Below are 23,091 nucleotides of genomic sequence, written 5' to 3'. Positions count from 1 at the left end.
TTTAGAACGAATTTCGAGGATGGCATGGGTTTGTGATTACAAAAATATAACGAAAACGGTACAGCTGTGCACTCCTTTATGTGCTGCGGATACGTCAGCAGCGCTCACCAATGGTTGCCGCAGGCTCAGCCTCGTGCAGCAGTCGTCGGCCCGCAGAGAATCGCACCTCCATGACGCCGCTGCGGCCGTGAGCGTTGGAGGCGTAGACGCGAACGAGATACACTCTTCCCAGCTGCAGCCCCGCAAAGTTGAACTCTGGCCACCTGGTGCTGCTCGCATTTCTCAGCGACAGCAGTAGAGAGGGCGACGAGGTTCTTCCAGAGAGCAGCTCTGCGGTGAAAGTCACTGGCAGACCACCCGTGGGGCCTGGACGACACCTGACCGCAATGCTGTCGGGACCTTTCCTGGCGACGGTGCAGTTGTGAGGGTCACCAGGGTGTGCTAAGAAGCAATGAAAAAAAAGCAAAAAGAATTGTAAAAAAATTAGGAACTAGAAAAAAAAGTTGTTTCTTCTTGTTACATCTCTGCCTTTACTACCAACGCTTGAACTGTCGGTAGCATCATAAAAACACTCAATCGAGATTAAACTGTTCCGCAAAAAAGAATCATCCTCCTCCAGAGCTTCAATAGGTTCACTGCAGCTATGAGGACCTGTCCCGGTAATTGCCAGTTATCTGTTATTTGTGCCAGCCGACTGCAGCCTGCGCTTCGAGGCTGAGGATTGGGGGGAGGATCACTCAATCTAATCCTAGACCACCATCGGCTGCAGTTCTCTCCCCGCCGCACACATTCAGTCTTACTAGGTGACCTGATAGTTCTACTCACAGCATGACTTGACCTACTCTCGTTTCCTTTACAGTCAAGAACACCTGCTGTCCACTTTCCCTCTCGTAGGTGCTGTCGTTCACCAACTTCTCAACGTTGAGCCTATTCCGATCTACATCTCACTGCGTGGCGCTCAGCTTTCATTCAATTTGTTATTCTACGAGGTGCATTCTACTACGTTATTAGTACACTCGAGGAACGTATTGATTAGACGCTTCCCTCTTCAATTCTATCAATGAGTAAAATCAAATTGATGATGATGTCATGCTGGGTAACCTACAGGGCGGCACGATGCGGAAGATGCACGGTTCCCTCTGTTTGCCCACGCTGTTCGATGCCCAGCAGAGCAGCAGGCCGTACTCCAGCTCCCTGCTGGCGACAGCCCGCGCGAGGGCCCGGGTTCCGTTCACCGCCAGGCTGTTGATCCGGCCCGCACGCTTCGTGGTGTTGGCCAGCCACTCGAAGTGCAGCTCGTCGCTCGGGTTGGCGCGAACCTCGCAAGCGACGCGGAGCTCGGGCGACGCCGCGTACTCCTCCCGCTGGCCCTCGGCGCATTCGGGAGCGACTGCACTCGCGAAAGCAACAAAACAGTGTAAGGTCAGACATACAGAGGGGCAGAAATGATCCCGTATAAGTACTTCCGTCTACTTGCGCAACTGTACACGTTTACCTTCTGTGGCTTCCAGGAAACATGTGCAGAAGATTGTGTTGATGCTTTCTGATTGTATCTAGTGTCTTCCGCAATATTTAGCGACTTCATTTTGTTTTCCACATGACAAGGAGTAGCCGGTGCCACCAAAGGCGCCAAGCTTTCTGCTACATTCCGTCATTTAAAAAAAAACGTATGTGTGTGCGTCCGTGCGAGCGAGCGTGCGTCCGTGTGTGTGTGGTGTTCGTGTGAACAATTGCGGCGGTAAACAATTGGCGGTGATAATGACTATTTACGACCAACTGCGCAAGTACTTCCACTACTTGAAAGCACTAGCCTCGAGGCACGTTCGGGTAAGGCATTAGAAAAACAAGTATAATTCTGGATAGTGGCAATCACTGCATGTATCGGGCCGCCGGTACAGCTTGATGTAAATTTGCGATGCGATAATTTTGAGTGCAGGTGGCAACGAACAACACCCAACGCTGTCATCTAAGAAGACTCATCCACACAAGAAAAATTAAGGGAAATTTCTGCTATTTTTTCGATGTAATATTACATGTTTACAAGCGTCCCAACGCTGAAGGTTAGTGTGCTGCGGACTGCTCGTACGTACGGCCTCTAGGCCATTAATTATTTCGTTATCACATTTTTATTACAAGACACAAAGTCATTAAGCGCTCGGTCTTTCAGCATAAGCGTGTCTGAAATAAGAAAAAAGAAAACAAGCAATAATGCACCTGTAATGTTTTACTGTAAATACTGTAAGCTGAAATATGTTCCTGGTGAATACATTGTAGTTGGACATTATCCTAAAAATAGGCATTTCTTGTGGTTCAGTACAACCTGCCGAAATTCGCGACTTCAAATTCTACCAGGTGCTAAATATAGACGACAACATACGGTACATTGCTGCGATTAGCAACCACCGCACAAGGCACTACCAACGCGGAGCATTATATTACATATATATATATATATATATATATATATATATATATATATATATATATATATATATATATATATATATATATATATATATATATATATATATATATATATATATATAAACGCCGTTTCTAGGTAATTTAACTTTTTATGCAAGAAACATAAACGGGCCACCGCCGTCTCACTTCCTCAGCCCCCAATCTTTTCGGCTCCAATAAACCCGCGTGAAGGAGGGAAGGGGTAGTCATGTCTCCTATGAGGTCTTCGCGCTTCTTAAACAAAGGGGGGTGTATCCGCAAGCGTTACAGCGAGCTGCGAAACCATGCCTCGCCCTTTATGCTGCTTTTGTTGTCTTGGAGCCTATCAATCATGCAAAGCGTCGAGAATACAGCAATTACTTGCAAAGGAACTGAACGCCCTTAGCGTATAAAATGACCGCATTACGCGTCATATTATCGGTCGCCGAAGAGATAGCTCTCTCGGGAAATGAATACACCAGCGCCCGTTCTTTGTCCTTGTCGAGAAGCAGTTGCCCGTGTTGTCCGAGATATATTATTATTGTTCTGCACTGGTGGTCTTCAGGCTCTGAGATAGATTCCCATTCTCCCGGTCCTTCTCCCTTTCCTTTTTCCTCCCGTCTCCACGCCTGCTTTTCTCCCTCTCTGAAAAGTCAAAGTAATCAGCCTATACTCCCTTCTCTTGCTTGAGTTCATCATTCATCGATGCGCTGCTCTTATCGGATCGAATAAAACACAAACATTATAACGAAGCGAACGCATTTCTTAATCACGTTGTCAATGCCAAGTAGTGTTTTAGGATCAGTTCGATCTTTAGAATAATGGGAAAATGTCTAATCGAGGATACGAACTAGGAGAGAAGCATAATTCGATATCGGGGCATGTATCGGCGATGTCAGGAGAGCTGGTGCCTAATACTTGAGACGCTTTGTTACGCCACTGAACCACGCTATAGGCAATTTAAGAGGCTATGAATGCGCGCTAGTTGGCACGAATCCATCGGTGAAAAACAATGTGGAAATAGACATGGACAAGGGAGGAAGTGCTTAACTGAAGGAAACCCCACTGAAATACGGCGCGTCTATTTCGCGCTGTATTTCACCGATTGCCGTACAGGTACGCTTTCTCTGCACGACTCTTTCTCTATTCGAAAAAGAAAAGGTGCAGAATATATTCTCACGCTCGCTGCGTCTTTCTCGACAACTCTACGCCATCAGATAAGTGTAATGAATTATATGGTTGCTAAAGCGTCATGCTTGATAGGGTAGAAACATTGTGGCAACGCGTCACCAGCCCATACGGGGTTATCATTTCTAAGTTTGCCGAAATTTTTAAAGATTTCCTGTGGCAGGTAGCATAATTCTGGTGCTTGAGCTGCATTATTCAAAGAGGCGCACATTACTATTACGAGAAATTGAAACGCATATTCAACTAATTAACAAATATGCATGAATGAACTTCTTAGTTTACTACATTAAGGTACATATTGCAATTGTAGCAGGTAAGCTTGTAAAGCGTATCCATTTAGAATGAATTTTCAGAATCACACCAGTTTCGGATATGCTCTGCCAAAGTATGGGACTAAGTACGTGGTCGTTCTAGTTACTTTTGCGCTTCAATGAATAAAAAAGCATTTTGTTAAGAAAGTAAGTGGAATAGCGTATTTTCACGGGGAGTTTCATGGAGCATATCTCCAAATTGGTGTCATTCTGGAACTTAATTCCAAGTGGATGGTACCGCCTTGCAAACCCGCTGGTTACAATTCGTAAATTGCAATATGTGCCATAAGGTATTTAATTAAGCAGTTAATTAGCTTACTTTTTAATCTGTTGAATATGTGCATCGCTTTATCATGCAAGTAATATCCGGCTCTTTGGATAATCCCGCTCGAGGAGTAGAATTATGGTATCTGACAACTTGTGACAAGGGCGATATTTAAAAATTCCGTAAGACTTCTAAATGATCACCCATATGGCACCACTCGTATCTGCGTCGTCCTGTATTGCGGTAAACGTCTACTCTCACACATGCTAATTCCACAGCCTTGCGCCGAGTACACATGCACACTAGAAAATTGCTACTACAAACAGCGCGTGCGCTTCATGATGTGGGTAGCCTTACGGGTTACGCACTCACGCATATGCGCATTCTTTTCATTGAGAGTAGCGGGCTTTACCCGGCTTGCGTAGCTGACGTGACAACATAGCCGCCTCGATGACAATCACTTTGAATTGCGCCGCTCCACATGTCTTTCGTCGCCTACGCGAGAAATACGTCGTAGAAAAAAAAAGAAAAAAACTGATTGCACTTAACAACATCTGACTTCGAGGTAAGAAAAGTATTAGCGATTGAGTGGTCGTCTTTTTGTAGGAAAGTTGTCTGCTTTGATGCTGCAAGCCTAACAAAAGCCCCACTGCCACCCCGAAAGTACCTTTATTTCCGTCTGCCAAATGGCGCCACAATATTAAACAGTAGTGACACGGCACGCTTCACTAAAGACTATCCCTAAACATTCATGTAGCATGCGGCAGCATGTTCCCAAGCGTCCACTCTAACGATGCTCACATAGGTGCCATCAACGCACTGTGTTTCCACAAGGGTCCATCATAGCCCGCAACGAAGCTTTACAACTTCTTGCATATATTAACAGAAACTGGTTAGTTGGACATGTGGTTCTGTACAACAGTGACATTGCAAAAGACGTTCATACAGAGCAATTGCAGGTGTCGGCCTCCAGGCTAAGCACACCTGCAGCGACCGCCACCAACTCCACCTACTCTGCTACAACGTTGCCTCTCTATGCCAAGAACGTCGCCATGGTTACTTACATAAGACGGACAGGCGGATCTGGTTGCTATATCCCTCGCCCAGGCGGTTCGAGGCCAAGCACTCGTACAGTCCAGACTGCGCCCTTGTTACATTCACCAGATCGACGAACTCGTCACGCCACTCCAATAGGCGGCCGTCGTGACGCCACCAGATGGCGGTTACAGCGGGGTTGGCACTCCAGTCGCATCGCAGAGTCACGTTGTCACCCTCACGTGGTCGACGATCAGAGGAAGTTAGTGACATCCTTGGCGGATCTGCACAACAATGGGGCCAGCAATATTACAATTTTGAGAGCTTTACTACTCACAACAATAGTTGCTCTTATGTTCTGCTGTACCCACCGTTTGCGTCCACCCCAGTAATATTAAAGAAAAAATATCGTGAACCATTCCACTCTGCGAAGGTGGATGACCATCGAAGCTGTGTATAGTGCACGACAAAGAGGTCACCCAGAATTTTGAACAAAGGTACAGACACACATTTACTTTTATACATTCGCGTTCATTCGTGTTACACATTCGTTATACACATTTGTTACATGCATTCGTGTTTACACTTCATGATATATTGAGGCAAAGAATTTTAGACCAAAATCACCGCACCGACTGGCAGTGAGTCAGTGGCGTCAGCGCCTTCGCGGAGGAAGAGATAGTATGGGAACGCTGGCATAATGAGCGCCATCGGAGCCAGCTCTGGAAGAAGACGACGACGAAGACGAGCGCAGTGGCACGAGTGCGAGCGGCAGTATGGAAACGCTGGTATTATGAACGGCAACTGAGCCAACTGTGGAAGAAGACGACGATGACTAACGTGCTCGTGCCACTGCTAGCGCGGTTACTCCCAGGGGCGCCAACGAGCCAGCTGTGGAAGAAGACGATGAGGAACGGGAGAACAGTGGCACGAGCCATTGCTGAGGATGATCTTCTTCGCTAGCATCCATGAAAATCTTACAGAGCCCTAGCCATAAACAGATTTGCTGCAAAATAAATCATATGATATATTCTTATGAACGCTTTCCCAGTGGCAATGTTAAACATTCAAGCAGACATAACTGACGTCCATCTCAGCCGTTTGTTTAATTAGAACACCGGTGTTTGAGCAGCACTTTAAAATATATATATATATATATATATATATATATATATATATATATATATATATATATATATATATATATATATATATATGTGTGTGTGTGTGTGTGTGTGTGTGTGTGTGTGTGTGTGTGTGTGTGTGTGTGTGTGTGTGTGTGTGTGTGCGTGCGTGCGTGCGCGCATGTATGTATTAGGAAGCGTACATTCAACCACATTTCTTGATGTAATGTAAGCATCGCACGCACAAATGTGGCACCAACGTTGCCTTTATTGTACCCCAAGCGTGAGACGCCAAAATTCGGATGCGTGCTCCGGCGTCAGCTCGGCAGCTTTAGAGAGGAACACTCGTTGCGCATGTTTGTTTCTGACCGCCTCTTATCAATTTCAGTGAGTGCACCGAAAGGCACAACACATCATAACAGCAACATAGCGTTGCCGCATACTGTGCAGACACATAGCGAGACAGTCGACGGTATTGCAATATTGCGTTGATAGCAATAAGAGACGCTTGCTCGTAACATTGCTCATGCTTCTGCTTTTGAAACGAGGAAGCGGTGTGCGCGAGCTGCGTTCGCGCTGGCCTGAGTTGCTTTATCTCGACAGCGCTCGTCCTTGTTGTCTGGCGCTTGTCCGTGTCTTTAAGCCCTATGACCACCCCATTGCTGTATCTAATCAACTAGCCCAAACGACCATATTTCTAGATATTTTATTGTCTGCTAATTTCTTTTTGTACTGTTCGATTGCCACCGAGCAAACTCAGGCAAGCGAGAAAATAGGCGCATCTTGTGTAGCACCCCTGAGCGCGAAACGTGGGCGAACATTACTAGCCCTGGCGAGGTTTATAATCTACTATTCCACAAGACCGTGTGACTGTGTTTTTAAAAATTGGGCTCTCGAAAAATTTATTATGTACTTCTGTGCCGCCTATCCGAAAGAACCATAGTCCTAGTTAATGAAATATGAACGCTACTGAACTTCACAAAATATATACAACCAAAGCAGCAGGGCGGGCTTGCTGGCATTTTATAATTTCATAATTTTGTAATTTCATATAAATAACGAGCTCATTACTTTCATATTAGCGATTTACCTCGTCTTCAAATATTAGCGCAAAATATGGGAGCTCTGTTATATAAAGATACGCTTCAATTGTCAAACTTTGCAGGTATATTATATCCCCTACATGCCAGTTTGTTGCTCATCTTGTTAAATATTTGCGAAATACGGTGTTTCAGCAAATTTTCCCCGCTCACTGCCGCTAGAAGTAATGTTATTCATGTCCAGAACGTCTTTTCCGTGTAGTAATTTTTACTATTCTTCTTTGACTTACCGAAAAATCGTCAGTAGACTTTTTCTCTTTTTTTTTCATAGCTATTTTCGCTGCTTAGAAGCTTCAAATATAGCGCAACAAATAATATTATACACGAGAAAGCCAACGGCCCAATGAAGACTTATGACTATACTGCACCGTATACTAAATAAGCGCTTAAAGTTTCGGGTTTATGAAACGACTCTTCCCGAGGAAATTCGATTTTCTTTCCAAAGAGCACATGTAAGCTTGCGTATTGTGAAAGAATGCGCTCTACGCTGTGTACAACGGCTTGCAAGATAATCGAAGTAAAACTCTTTTTATTCATGCAAACAACGCTGCAGCTGGAGTCCCTTTTCTTTGCCCCCCCATGATTGAGGCTTGGAGGTCGCTGCACACTCTATATAATCACATTTTGTCGGTCTTCAGATGTAATCAGTGCCATTTCCCACTGAGGGAAGCACAAAATCGGTTGTTTAAAATTGGTTTATATTGGCCCTATAGGATTAAAAAAAGAAGCAGCTCGTGTGAGGAAACATTAGAGGCCGTATAGTTTCTGCAAAAGCATGGAGCCGGTCTACAGTAAATACTGCAGGAACTGTGGAGCCAAGGAAAGCTCACTTCACAAGACTTTGGCTTCCTATCTATGTTTTGCAACGCATCCTGAATATCACATAAATTTGCTTATTTTACAGAATGCGTTTTTCCCTTAGATAAAATCGAATTAGGCTGGAACCACTGTGATCACAACTTCCGAAAAGAAAAACAAAGAACAATTTCTTTTATTGGGAACATCCGATTTTATTACCGTCGTACTTCGGCTACTCAGCCAACTTACCAATAATGGCTGGTTGCTGCAAATCAGTTTAGGATCATAAAGTATTCTTGTAGATGAGCAAAATAAGACCAAGGTAAAAGCGGAAGTTATTGTCTCGACAAGTTGACTTGTCTTTTTCGAGGCCACTTGTCGAAACGTTGGCTCCCGCTTTTACCTTGTTCTCATTTTGCCCATCGTCTTGAATTTCCACCTCCAGCCTTCCCTGTGTTTTCCCAAAGAATTCTTGTGATACTCTGAGTTAGCTTATGCATCAAAAAATCGGTACAATAGCTCCGAAAATCAGGGCCAATGTTTCGCCCTTGAATACCTCATATACCTAAGCGACGGTACGCTCAGCGTTACGTACTTCGCGAATTTCAAGATGTTTTTGAGCGTCTGGACCGTTTCTCTGACGAGGAAGTTATAGAAGTCATTAGTTTCCGCATTTAGCTACGTAATAATGCAATGTTTTCCTTGCAAGATCGACAAACGTTAATCAGCGCTGATCAGACGTTGTCCAAATCCGCAAAGTCCCGGATGGATAGTGCGGAAACTTCAAGGTGGCGTCACCACCTGCTATTTGCTCTTGCGCTTTTTCTGGCTTACCAACTTTCGCACGTGGTAGGACTAATGCTTTATGTATCCTCGAGGCTTAAGTTACTAATCTAGCATACGTGCACACCTTGTACAGCTCGTCCTTCAACAGCTCATCTTTTTAACCTGCATCATTCGAGCCACCCGAGTTCTTAAATGGAGAACCATGGACGTTGGAAGCGCGGTGAGCAATTAGGAAAAATATGATCACGAAGAAGTTAGATGGAAAGTAAAGGTGGCACTCCAGAACCTACAGCCAGAACATTTAGATCATATTCCGTAGAAGTAAGGAAGAGAAAGTAAAGTGTGCCTAAGAAGAGTAAGCAGGCGCAGCCGGGCTCTGGCACCTCTGAAAGAAAACAGTGGGAACGTCATCGAACGCTACTCGTAAAAGGGTAGATGCCGTTTCTCGCTGGTGTTTTCTATACATATGTTGTGATGATATGCAAAATTATTATTGTATTTTGATATATTGATGTTTTCAAAGCGTTTCCTTTTTCGTCAGAAGCAGTTGCAACATGTACAGGTGCAGCCTGCCATTATGGGAACGTTTTGAGACCCGTTGTTCAAGTGCGCCTAGTCGGTGCCATTGTGAATGCGCTCAATCTCTGTCATATCCGTCAATCCGTAATATTTAGCCTCTAGCATAGTGTTTTTTGAGACGAAACTTGTGAATTTCCTGTTCTGACTTATGTTTTTTTTTATTATGTGTATTTTGCGTTCGTAATATTGTGAATAGGAGGCTGCAGATTTCGACACCACGCGCCAACCAGCGCAAGATAATATTTATTGAAGGTCGCCCTGTCATTCCTTTGAACCAATGATATTTTTGGGCGCGTATACATAGTGTACAGAATGTGCGAATGCTTCGTACTGATTGTGATGCAACAAGGTTATGAAAAGTAGAGCTTTGTGAGCGTGCACTGAAGAGCACTCACACTGGACGCCGAGAATGAGTGAGTCGCTGATCTCGCTGCCAGGCAGGCTCGGATTGTCGGCGCGACACGTCAGTTTGGCGCCGTGGTCTTCGGCGCGCACCACGAAGCTGATGGCGCTCACCGTCGAGCCGGCCTCCTGCGACACGAGGCGGTCGTGCAGCAGCCTGTGGCCACCTTTGAACCATGCGACCTGTGCCAGTGGCCGCGCTCCCACGGCAAGGCACTGGGCCTCGGCCACCTCGTCGGCCACCAGGGCGGAGTCATCGGACGTGGACAGGGACAGCGCCGGAAGTGTAACCTTCACCTCGGTCGGCTTTACTGGGCATAGTGAAATGACGCGCGCATCGTTTATCCCGATGAGACTTACATACCAATCACTCACTCATCGCGGCGTCTCAGTTCCTATCGCCGTACGCTACAGAGGGTTGTGAGTTTGACTCCCAGCCACGCCAGCAGTCTTCTGATGGAGGATCAATGTATAGTCATTCTTGTAATGCGTTATGATTGCAATTTGAATAAGTACAGGTAGTAGACATTAATATGGAATGCTGTACTATATACGTAATCTCTAAGAGCACCGGTGATACTTCAGGAAGTCAAGTCATAAGGCATGACTAATATTTGCGATTATATTATTAATCACAGCAGTTTCATCAATATACACGTCGTAAAAATAATTCTTGTGGCCAGCTCTTTCTTTCATTTTACCGTGAATGTCAAGCGCAGCTGGTGACAAATGATATAACCACGACTCGGGCTTTTCTCACTCCCCCTGCAGAACCCTGTAACGTCTGTCCCACTTGTTAGTTTCGCGCTTTGTGCAGAAAGAACTAGCGTGCCAAACCGACTCGCAAATGGTCATACTCAGAGTACACAGTTGCCGATGCTCGAACTCACAATTCAAGTCAAGTCTGAGGCTACTCGTTAGTGGTTCCGTGAGGTTGGTGTTCGAAGCACTGCACACAACCTCGGCGAGAAGGTCCCGGCGCCGTAATGGACCCAGGCGCAGCTCGTTGCGAACCACGCCCTGCGGTCGCAGCACTGAAAAGCTGGTATCCACCAGTTCACCGTCCCGGAACCAAAGCGCTTCGGGGGGAGGATCTCCTGCGCAAGAAAATTGTAAACGCACATAGGTTATCTGTTCATAGCTCCATACAACTACACATACGTAAAGCGTTGTCTGTTATTAGACTCTACTGTGTAAGGACCCTTACTGTTGCTTCTTTCTTCCAAGCGATATTACATGTCTGCTTTATAACCTGGCACACGAAAGCCTTTCCTGTGCAGTGAGCCAAAGCTGCGCATAAAAAGACATGCGACACGACCAATCTACGCTTATATTCGCGAACTGAACGGTTTGCTTATTGCTACTTTTATTTCAGTGCCATTTAATAAGAGCACTTTTATTTGTGGCAATCAAACCAATTAAGGCCGTTGAAATCAAGGCTTGTGACGTGAACACAGACTAAAAGAGGTTATGCACCATTTGAACGGAGAAGACGGCAGACGTTTTCATAAAAAGCTGATGCTATCACCAAGCATAAAGATGTACAAATAACTGGCCAACAACATTATCATCTATTCGCTTTTATTTGTGGTATACATTTTTGGAGTTCCCACGCACCATAGTACGCCTATATATGTACACGTGCGACCAATGCAGAGCTCACCGCCTTCAACTTCGCAAACGAGCATCACAGTTGCTCCTTCGTTGTACGGGCCAAGGATGTCCACTTGTCTCTGGCCGTGCTCGTCCAACACTATCACGGTTCGTGGAGGCACTGCAATGCGAGGGCGCCCACAAACCATTTCAGCATGCTATCAACCAATTGTTATTTTCGGTGTATAAATTACTATCTAATCTGTCTGCGAAATCGCACAAACAAATAAATTATTTAGGTAATTATTTTTTTAACTGACGTCATTAACAACCCTATGCATCTATAATGATACTACCACACGTTTAATCGCCCACTGCCGTTAAGTTTGGGCTCCCATAGAAGCACCTTACGCCTGCTCTACACAAGTTCCAGGGCAGGGAGTGAATACGATGCTTCCGTACCAAACATATGTACAGAGTCCGTTTTATGTAAACACAACGGATACCTGGGCGGTCTTCAAAACTCGTAGCGCTAAAGCGTGTAATGCTTTTGTTTTTCTAAATCTTTTATATTTTGTTATCGGCCTCTCCAGAAGCGAGGCAACCTACCGGAATGGTCTTCTAACTGCTCTGATTTTCCCCTAGTTCTTACCGTCATTATTGCAATTATTGCGGTATCAACCAAGCGGTGCTACGCACATCATCCTCGGCGAATTTTGTTTGATTGTTCTGAAATTGTCGTCATATGCGCAAATTATATTGAGGAAAGAGAGCGATGACGCGTAAATTCCCGGCGTTCGGCTCGACGAACGTCAGCCTGCCTGTCAGCCGCACAACACGCAAGCTATCTTTTGTTTTGATTTTTTTCTCTCCTAAGCAAAAGTTCGACCCGCAAACAGCTTGCCTTTCAAGTTCTCGGTTCGTCTACCACAACCTGTCAACCGACAGCAGCGAGCGACAGGCCATGATGTGCTGGGTCCCTGCTTAGAGCTTCACCGTAAAGCCACAACCTCTACCTGAAGCGTACTGTGCTGATGGCGATGAAAGTAACAATTTTTAATAGCCTTGAATGATGTTTTCTGGACCCTTTATATTAGCTATTGCAAGATAACATATTGCTAGGTCGACTGAACTCTCTGGAAATAAAACCGTGCAGTAGTTTTAAGGCGAAAGCTTTCTAGGCTTATGGTGAAGTTTGTGTTAGCAGACCTGACCGCCGGAGTGTCTGCCGAAGCTTCATCACGCCATATGAAGACAGATTAAAGATAGATTAAAGAATGAAAAATGATTGATAGTGACAGTGAACGATAACGCTATAATAGAGATTGGTAAAGGTTAATAATGAATAGTAATGACTAATAATGACTGCTAATGACTCCTAAATTGTCAATATGTCTAACAACGGCTTGTAATGACTACAATTGATTAGAAAGGACTAAAAACGCTTAGTAATGACTAGTAATGACTAATAAAGACTGAAATGACGTATAATGACTACGAAATGAGCAACTCGTCCAACGACCAATTGTAACGACTACATTTGATAAGATATGACTAAAAATGCTTAGTAATGACAAGTAATGACTAATAATGACTGAAATGACTTGTAATGACTACTTATGACTATGATATGACGAACATGTCTAACGGCGGCTTGTAATGACCACGATTGTTTAGAAATGACTAAATAATGCTTAGTAGTGAGCAGTAATGACTAAAAGAAAGAATAATTAAGAGAAAGAGAAGAGGTAAGGAGAAAGAGGCGGATGATAAGAGGAGAAAGAGTAGGCTTTCGCCGTTCACCTCTTAAGAGAGATCTTAAGAGACCCTGTAATTTATGAAGCTGCCCCTCGCAAGCACTAAATGTCGTGTCATTTATCGTTAACCTTCTGAAGTAAGAACTTTATGCGACCATCTGCTATCTGTGTACCTCAAAAATCATGATAGGTAAGAACATAAAAAATAAGAGCGGCGGAAGCTTCAGTTTCCAAAAGTTCCATGCCGGTGACTTGTCTTTAATTGCATCATTGGAGAATATGTTAATTTTTGTTGCTGTAATGGCAGCAACAGGATGATGATAATCGAAGACCTACTCTACAACAAATGTTTACGACGACGCTACTACCGGTAGATGAAACATACCACCTCAAAAATGTTTTCACAGTCATTACGTCATTGCTGACGCATTTACGCTCGGTGAGTAAAACAATTTTGGCGCGGTTTTGTTGAACACGACAACACAAGCCATCGCCATTATCACTAGAACACGAGGCTAGTTTCGATAAGCAATACGTACCTACGCTATGCTATAGGGCACCTGACTAAATAACAGTTTGCACAAAAGAGGGCTGGACTTCATACTCTTGAGGAGAACCTTTGCTCTTTGCATCACGCAATATTATCACATCGCAATATAACGCGAGAAAAGAAACGCAAGCCCCTGTTTTCGCCTGCTCTCTCAGTGAAAATGCTTCCATTGAATGACAGAGCTGAAGTTTTTCGGGTAGGTTATTTTCGGCATCCGCTTGTGCAAATTTGTCACCTATCCATTTTTAGTGTTTGAGATCAAACGGTGACCTCAGCATGTGAATTTCTTATTGTTTCATTTCGGCCGCTTGCCCATGAATTGGGTGTTCATCGCCCTGAATAACCCCATTCACTAATCTTTTCCTTCCAACTACAGTACCCAGCATTTTATTGAACAGCTGCTGCTGCTGCGCAGGAGGTCGTGGGTTTGATTCTCATTCACGACAGTCTCATTCCAAGTGCGGCAGCACAGTAAAACGCTCATGTGCTATTAATAAGATTAATGCTATTTAATGCCCAAACGGAGTTACATATGACAAAAAAAAAGAATGAACCGATAGTTAACCTTTATTTGTTACCATGAAGAGTACATTTGTAAAGAAAAGAACAATTTAATGTTATTTGAGTCAAAACCCAATTAACACATAATTCCTTTAGTTAGCAATTTATTTGTTCGTCTACTGCTATAAGGTGCTGATCGTGCTGGATGAACCTGCCTCCTTCTCACGCGTATCCTAGCTCAGCCAATCAGAACTTTAGCAGCAGACAAAATGAACAGTGTCCACTATGTGGACACTTACAGAATACTCCCCCCCCCCCACACATATTAGATCATCATCATCATCATCATCATCATCATTTTTAATTTTCACTACTGGGATATACACAAGGTGAAAAAGGGAGAGCCAGAAAAAGTAGGCTAGGTGACTATTTACCACCGCCCCGTTCCAAAGTGGACGCTAGTATGAATACTAATAATCACCATCAAATTTCCCTTATGACACCCCCCCCCCCCCCCCATCTCGCTCACCAATGACGTGCAGCAGGGACAGCGTGACCTCGGTGCGCGCCTGGCGGTAGTCCACGCGGCACCGGTACACGCCGGCGTCCGCGGGCTCGACGTGCGACACCCGAAGCAGCGCCGGCTGGTGGGCTCCCTCGAAGCTAAGCCTGTCTGCCAGCTCCTCCTCCCCGGGAAAGTGTCGCGCTCCCTGCAGGAGGCTTCCCCACCTCGCGTCCACCGTGTAGACGGGCGTCGATGCGTTGTCCTTGTACCAAAGGACCAGCGCCACAGGACGCTCTTTACCGGCCGCCGGCGTGACGTTGCAGGGTAGCCAGGCATCGCCTCCCACTACTGCGGTGATCTCCAGGATGGCGTTGGCAGTCTTGGCAGTATTGCCTGACATCGTTGAGCAAGAGAGGACAACAATCTTGTCTGAATGTCTGCAGAGGCCCTACAATGCGTTCTGAACGTGGCAGACAAATTTTCCAGCGCACTGCCCTGTCCGTTTTTCACACGCACCGTCGTGTGCGCTGTTTCGCAATAGCGTACGTAAGCCAACAAGCCCGGCTAAGAACCCACATGCAAATTGTTCTTTTTAGTCATTGTGTTCGTTTTACGTCCCTGCAGTATGGTTCTTCTTATGTATGCATGCGCCCGCACTCAGACCTTAGCGTTGTTCCTGGGCACGGTAAATCATTGATTACTTGATTGATTATTAATCACGCAAACGTATATGAGCACCACAGAAAGGGAAAGAGAAGTGAGCTAGCAATTGTCCCCTGAAAAGGACACCACGCCCACACGCTTGAAGCGTAAATAAAAAAGAAAGCGAAAGAGAAGATAAAGCAGACGTCAATATCAGAAGGAAGTATTACAGCCTTCCGCTGCTAAAGGCTGGTGTTTGTAATTTTTGACAACTTTTTTTTTTAGGTGCCACTGTTTTTTATCCGCTGGAGCGCATCAATTCATAATACTACAGTTATACTATTTTGCACTCTAACTCTCTATTTCTCTACTTTCTTATTTGACAACCCACCCTCCCCCGTACACCAGTGTCGGGTAGCAAACCGAATTCTACATTCTGGTTAACCTCCCTGCCTTTCCCCTTTCTTCTGTGTTTCCCTCTCTGGCACAAAGATTTTGCTCCAGTGTTGTCAATCTGGGTAGGAGCTCTTCCGTTATTTAACGAGCGTGACTTGATCATCGAGAAAGGGTTGCTAGTGGGTTGACAGGCAACATATGTGCTTAAGTGCTCGTTTTAGCAGATACACAAAATATGCACAGCGAGTGACACAGGAAAGAAACCCGGCAAGGTCTGTGCCCATCCGATCAATGAAAGAAGCCGCGGCTGCGGAGGGCTCGCGTTTAATTAAATCGCAGGTTCGAAGTTGGTGCTACGCATTATCGACGGCTTCTCAAATTACATTCGGCTGTGTCCACATCTTCGGCTCAGCCATATTTTTTTTCCTTGTGGGTGCTTACTTTTCTTACCACCTTCGCGTATAGTTCTTAGTGCATTGCTTTCTAAGATTGGGCCTAGCTTTTCTCCGAACAATTTTTTGCCTGAATACTTTTGCTGATTTCCAGTCGCTCCCTGAGCCTTCAATATGATGAGGCTCATGCAATCAAACCTGAAGACGCGTTTATGGCCCTTGCACTCGTGCCGTTTGACGCTTACTAAATTTGATTTATCAGATATTGCAATCTCCCGCCGGCGAAAGAAGCTATGCGAGCCTTCAGCTGAAAGTGCAATTTGCTAGGAACCACGCAGAAAGAAGTTTACTCTGCCTGCGGGGTGCGTATATTTTGATTGCATTGCAGCTTCAAAATAGTTTATGGATGATGAGGTCTGGCGTCTGAACTTTGTACACTATTTGATACGACGCAGACGAGGGCTCCGGATGAATTGTGACCCACTAGCGTTCTTTAACGCCCACCTAAACATATGTTCACGAGCACTCTTGCACCTCCACCACATTGGTCAGTTGTCTGGAGTTGCGCCCGTTCAGCAGAAATCTGATAAAGGCACTGCGCTCTGTCCTAAATTAAATTATGGGGTTTTAGGTGCCAAAACCACTTTCTGATTATGAGGCACGCCATAATTGAGGACTCCGCAAATTTCAACCATCTGGGGTTCTTTAATGTACACCTAAATCTAAGCACACAGGTGTTTTCGCATTTCGCCCCCATGGAAATGCGGCCGCCGTGGCCGGGATTAGATCCCGCGACCTGGTGCTCAGCAGCCTAACACCATACCCCCTGAGCAACCTGTCTCTCTTCCTGCCTTACTCAGGATGTTACTTGCTCGGATAAAGGCTTGCGATCGTGTTCATGTGAGGTCATCAAGGATAGTGAACAGCGAAAAAAAATTAATGCATACTAAGGTACGACCTTACTAGCATGGATCCACAGCTCCTAAAATGAATCCTAATGAGGTTAGTGCAGCAAGGCGTGCACTATGAACACATTAATGCAATTATAAAGCTCACAATACAACACTAAAAAGCCTGCTTGCTTGCGCAAACATGCCACTGGAAAGAACTGTAGTTTAATTATGAAAACATTTGGAGGACGCTTGAACTTTGACTTTAACAGAGGAACGTGATCGCATTCAAAGATACTTGAGTGCTTCTCACACTTCCCGGCAACTGCAGCTTACGTAACCATAATGTTTACCGGGAAACGCTGGCGGCGAACACTATGCGCGAAGACGAGCTTTCCGGTAGAAACGCGGCGTCTTGCGTGGGCCGATTTCGGAGATTATGCACAGCCGCGCCAAATTTTGTAACGTTTCTGTTACTGTTCCGCACTTTTAATATTTCAGTCTGAGAATATTTAACATAAAAGGCTTGCAGTGTAAGTGTTTCCTTTCATGACATTTGTTAGCGGGCTGTCATTTTCTAAATTCCGAGGAATAACTTTGTCAAGAATCTAAGACAAGGTATGAGCAAATTTAGTTAGCATTCAGAATAATTAACAAAAACCTCAATCAATTGAAGTTGGTGTGGGTACCCGCTCATGCGGGAAACCCTGGCAATGAGGCCGCCCATCTAGCCGCCCGAGCAGCTAGTAACCGGGAGGTGGGCTCCTCCGTCGGGGTTGACCGACATGAAGGTATCCACACCTACACCGAAATGACCGTTTATTACCGCGAATCCAGGCGAATATATCCATCCCCGCACGAGACACTGACAAGAATACAGGCCACTAACCTCAGGAGAGTACAGACTAGATCTGTACTTAGTCCAAAAAGGCTAGCTGCAATGACCGGTGGTGAATATCCACCAAACTGCAAACATTGTAGCTGTCCCCTTGCGGACCAAGATCACATCTTGTGGGGATGCCAAAAGAACCCTCCCCCGAGAGAACTCTTTAGGCGAGCTCCCTCACATGACGAGTGGGAGAAAAAAACGAAAACGTCCAACCCGCAAGACCAGATACGGTTGGCGGAATGGGCTGATAGCGTCGCGGCTAAGCAGACGCCACGCTAGCCCACACCGCTGGGAAAGAAAGCTCCACTAAAACTTTACAATAAAAGTTTTCTCTCTATATATATATAACTGTGTGACAATATAACACGCATATACCGCATGTCATATAGCAAGGTGTGGCATATACCTATACCTATATAGCCGTATATCATATATATACGGCAATTGTCGCTCACAGGATGCCGGCACCGACACCGGACGCCGACACCGGATTTTCTTAGACAAGGGGACCATAACGTTATCGCGTTATTATATAATCATAGATCAAAGGACGAGAGAAAAAGAAGAACGCGGGCCCGTCTACTCACAAAATTGGCGCTGAGCCGTTCTCACTCAAGGACTGCAGAACACAGTACCAACCTTTCCCTTCTTCATAAAGACCCATGTCTCTCTCTCCCTCTTTTGCACTCGCACAACAACTCGGAAGCGGGCAGCAGTAAGTACCACTGAATGAACAAAGTGGAAAGTCGAGCTCTGTGGCAACGTCTACAAACAACATCGTTATCCATCTCTGATGTGAAGCCGAAAGGTCCGAGATAAATAACATTTTGGTTATTGACGGTGCAGTAAAGCTCGATTCAACACTCTGTGCATTCAATGGTGCTCAATGCTGCCCGCTTCCGAGTTCTGCGGCTAGATGAGTACATGCCCCTTCTTTTCCTTCGTCCTTTGACCTAGTCATATATTAAACTCGTAGTATCGTGCCGCACATTTTGTTCGGCTAACCTCCCCACCCATCATAAGAGCTTCTCTCAATAGTGCGCCCGTATTTTCACTAGTGATTGATATTACGGATTCGTTGTCATACATTGATTCCTTGTGATGATGCGCAAATTATGTACACGGTGCATAAGCTATGCCATGTGAATAAAGTACGATGGCAGTGTGTATTCAAGAGACCATTGCCCTAACCTAGCCGGAAGCTCCGACATTCTTAGTTGTAGAGCACACAGGACCCAACTACACAATATTATGTCTTTTTGTACACTACTGTATTTCCCTTGTCTGTATCATACACGACATTCATTCAAGCCACAAAATACCACAACAGAGGCAAGCTTATCGGGTTCCTGTCCTTCTCTTTCCTACTAACGTCTGTCTCATTCCCTAGTCACAACACGACCAATTATCTGAAAGGGTGCAGAGGCAAGTGTGATACTTTTTGCTGAATCGTATTAACAGAATATACTTCCGTTAGTAATTACATAGTACAGGGGTCATTAACGCACAACAAATTTTTCTCTATTAAGAAGACACTGAAGAGAAAAATGATTTCAGAGGTGTTACTAAATTGCCATTCTACAATACCAAGAAAAGCCACTCTTACCGCGAGAAGAGGCCTGGTACGCGAGAAAAGACACTAATACGTAAGACGCCCGGCGACGCCGCCTTGAAATTCTCGCATCATATCACCATGACGTCACTGATTTTGAGACCGTCTGCTCAGGGATAGTTAAGTTTTTGCCGGTAAACATGGACGACATCGTATGCTGACACCGGCAAGTAATGAACTTCGGAACTTTCTCGCACTTTTACTGAACCACACAGCCTGAAATGAGAAATAAGCCGGCACAGAAGGTCTGCAGGAATATATACGGAAATGTTGCTGCAGGGTCTCGTTTTCATTGCGCTGTTTCAGCAAAAAGGTAATGTCACGCGGCGTAGTTCGCTCGATTCTACATGTAACGGACAGAAGCCAAGCAGAAGAAAAGCCAACGAAAAGCTAGAGTGACTACTTACTTCTTTTACTGAGCAGTTAGATGCGCCGCTCTTTCGACAAAAGCGAAATCGATTTGTTGTTGCCAGCCAAACGTGATTGCTCCGGAACACGTAATGACCCTAATTTTTTTTACACAACGCCAAAACGCAGTGCCTGCTGTAATCAGCGCACCAATTTCCCTACAAAGAACACAAGTGGACCGTAGATGCTACGCTCGTAGTCACACAAAGGTTTTACGATTGATTGTGTTTCGCCTTAGGTGTTTGTTTTCTTCCACTGAAATTCTTGAAGCAGTCAGATTATTCTGACTTGCTATCAAATATACTATAGCTGCTTAAACCTTAACTTCGTTAGGTATTCTGTCATGTATGCCTCAACATATTCGACAAATAAGATTTACCGAGTCCACAATTATTGCAGTTTGTTCTTGAACGCAGGCAAAACAACGTAGTGCCAGCCTCCGCCTTTAGCAAATGCATTCTTTTTCATAAAGGAAAGAACATCTTGCGGCAGACATTTTCCCAATCAGATTACGTTGATTTGATTTCATTTGTCTGATCAGATACACTCTCAGGTAAATTTCTGCGTGAAATGAACACAAACTTTTGTTTCCCTTATTGAGCAACATCTTATCTTCTAAAAATGAAAAGTCTGGCGGTCGTAATCACTTTTGAACCCTCTTCCTTCAAGCAGAGATGGACTGCTACGAGATAATCTTTACGTTTATTTGATATAACAAGAAAGCATGTACCCCTCATTGTCCAAACGCACCATAATGCTGAATGAATTTCATCTTAAACGTACAGATTAGCCGCTGGTGTGAAAGCCTAATAATTTTGCTAAGAGTTCTTTGTATGCGGCGAAATGTATTCAAAAGGTTTCCCAGCAAAAATGTGCATGCGTAATTTTTTTCTGCAAGTGTGTCGGGGGCATTTTCAGACTCTTTCAAGAACCGTGTCATTTTGTGACGTCAGCATGTCCACTGGTAAAACAAGGCATCCTTTAGGGCGTCACTTAATTTCGTAACACCGACCTTCTTAATCACTGTGAGCATTTCACTTTATGACGGTGCGCGCCATGCAGCACAAACCTCAGATGTGTCAGCAAGTAGACGCCATTGGCACTGCGCATGCGTCGATAGCGCAAGTGGTCATCGCTAGGCGGTGCTGCGGGTGTCGACTGTCACGCGCATTACTGGCAACAACTGTACAAGCTGGAAACGGCTAATATTATAACGTGTTAGCAACGAATGCGCCAACGTTGTCATGGTAACAAAAACGCCACGCGCGTCTTACCGCGCCTGACAGGAAAGTAGTGAGCGGAGAACATTAAATAGCGATAATGCTTGCAATATTGATGTCAATGTATAGTGTTTGCAGGAGAAACTTAATACACAACTGGTGCACAAATCTTTAACAGCACAGTGCACTTGATCCATTTCCATATGTACACAGTCATTATCGCTTCAAGTTACTGTTTGTCGCAGAAGCGCTGCTTCTCTAGCACTCCTATGCTGAAGAAGTGTTGTGCACTTTCTCATTTGTCACACCATATTCGTGTGAGTGCCGACACGTCGGAAAACAGAAATATATCGAAAAAGCTCGTGGCGCCACAAATATCGAAAATAGGCCACGAATTTATTTATTGTGTGCTTTTATTCAAAAACAATTCACGTTCACTTTACCAAGTCATATATAAAGACAGACTGAAACAAAACATTGCCATGAATTTCGAAGACCTGTTTGTCTTAGGATTCACAACTCTCTGTTGTTATCACACAAACATACAACACTCATTTAACACCAAGAGCGATAGCGTAAACCTAAATATAAGCCCGAAAGTACAGTGTGTAAATATTTTTTGTGACTAATCACCTGCTATAAAAAGATACAGTAACAATAATTTAAAAGAAACGAGGGAAAGTGGAAAATCTTTGACAAGGATTAGTGTAAAAAAATTTTAGTCTAAATGATTAGTATAAAAGAAATGCAATTCAGAATTCAAACTTGAGATTACACATGTGCTCATTCTTGTTTTTGTATCAGAAATTACATAACAGTGTGAAATATACTCCAACGCACTTTTATGTTCTGTAGTACGTCGGTTGTCGTCTGAGGTAAAGGGTATCTCGGTTACTTCGTTTCTCTTCGTTCTACCGCAAAAATATACACCTTTCATTGTAAAAAAAAAATGCGCAAGGACACTTAACAGTGCTTACGTGTGGGAATACGAGAGCATTGTGGTCCCTTCGGTGAATTTTTTTTTTTTTGCGCGCGTTCTTTGTCCGTGCAGGCTCTCGCCAGCATTTTAACAGCGCCTCGGTAAGGTCAAATCAAAACGTGCCAAGTGTCTTAACGTGCTCTCTTTCCCGCGAGCAGTTCATAACTCGAAGGACCATTCAGCGGCGTTCAATTGAACATTAGTGCTTTTTTTTTAGTTTTTACACTCATTTTATACACTCAAGACATAGCGCCACTTACTCCCCATTGATTGCGTTGTCACGTGTGCAGTGATGCACACACGAGCCACACTTTTAGTCAGCCAGAACCGTGGAGTCGCCGAAGCGTCGGGGAAGCGTGCTCATCTCGCACCCGTGAGGTCCGGGCTCTATTCCCACCCAGACCAAGATTTACCAAATTTTGAAGCGACTAATTTACTTTGCTTACAGAAACCTTCCTGTGAAATTTGACGTCAATACGAGCATTTTGTGACGCGTGTTTGTACTTTGAGCCGTTGGCCATTTTTGGTGCCATCTTTCGCTCACGCCGAATACGCTGACGGATTTTCGCGTAATGGGGAGCATAATGCTTTCACATGAAAATGATTCCGACGAGACACTCCAAACTATTGACTGCGGCACATGCTTTGCCAAAGCTCTGTGCTTCTCAATGTTCTATTTCTTTCATGTCGTTGTTGTTGCTTATTGACGACCAGCATCAAAGAGCGC

At 44.6% G+C, this 23,091-nt stretch overlaps 1 protein-coding gene across 1 annotated transcript in view; it reads right to left on the bottom strand.

Annotated features, from left to right (window-relative positions):
• LOC135903802 (neural cell adhesion molecule 2-like) overlaps positions 1–23,091 on the bottom strand; it is a gene marked incomplete at its 5' end in the record, with an annotated part of 229,848 nt that overhangs the window by 5,875 nt on the left and 200,882 nt on the right. The window contains 7 exons of the mRNA XM_065434221.1: positions 109–441; positions 1,106–1,390; positions 5,271–5,525; positions 10,024–10,341; positions 10,921–11,127; positions 11,694–11,804; positions 14,961–15,329. Coding sequence (XP_065290293.1) covers positions 109–441; positions 1,106–1,390; positions 5,271–5,525; positions 10,024–10,341; positions 10,921–11,127; positions 11,694–11,804; positions 14,961–15,329 — 1,878 coding nt within the window. The remainder of the gene's footprint in view (positions 1–108; positions 442–1,105; positions 1,391–5,270; positions 5,526–10,023; positions 10,342–10,920; positions 11,128–11,693; positions 11,805–14,960; positions 15,330–23,091) is intronic.

This window comes from Dermacentor albipictus, chromosome 4 (genome assembly GCF_038994185.2).
Source record: "Dermacentor albipictus isolate Rhodes 1998 colony chromosome 4, USDA_Dalb.pri_finalv2, whole genome shotgun sequence".
NCBI lineage: Eukaryota > Metazoa > Arthropoda > Arachnida > Ixodida > Ixodidae > Dermacentor > Dermacentor albipictus.
The sequence above is the reverse complement of the archived record's forward strand: the minus strand, read 5'-3'. Positions and strand labels throughout refer to the sequence as shown.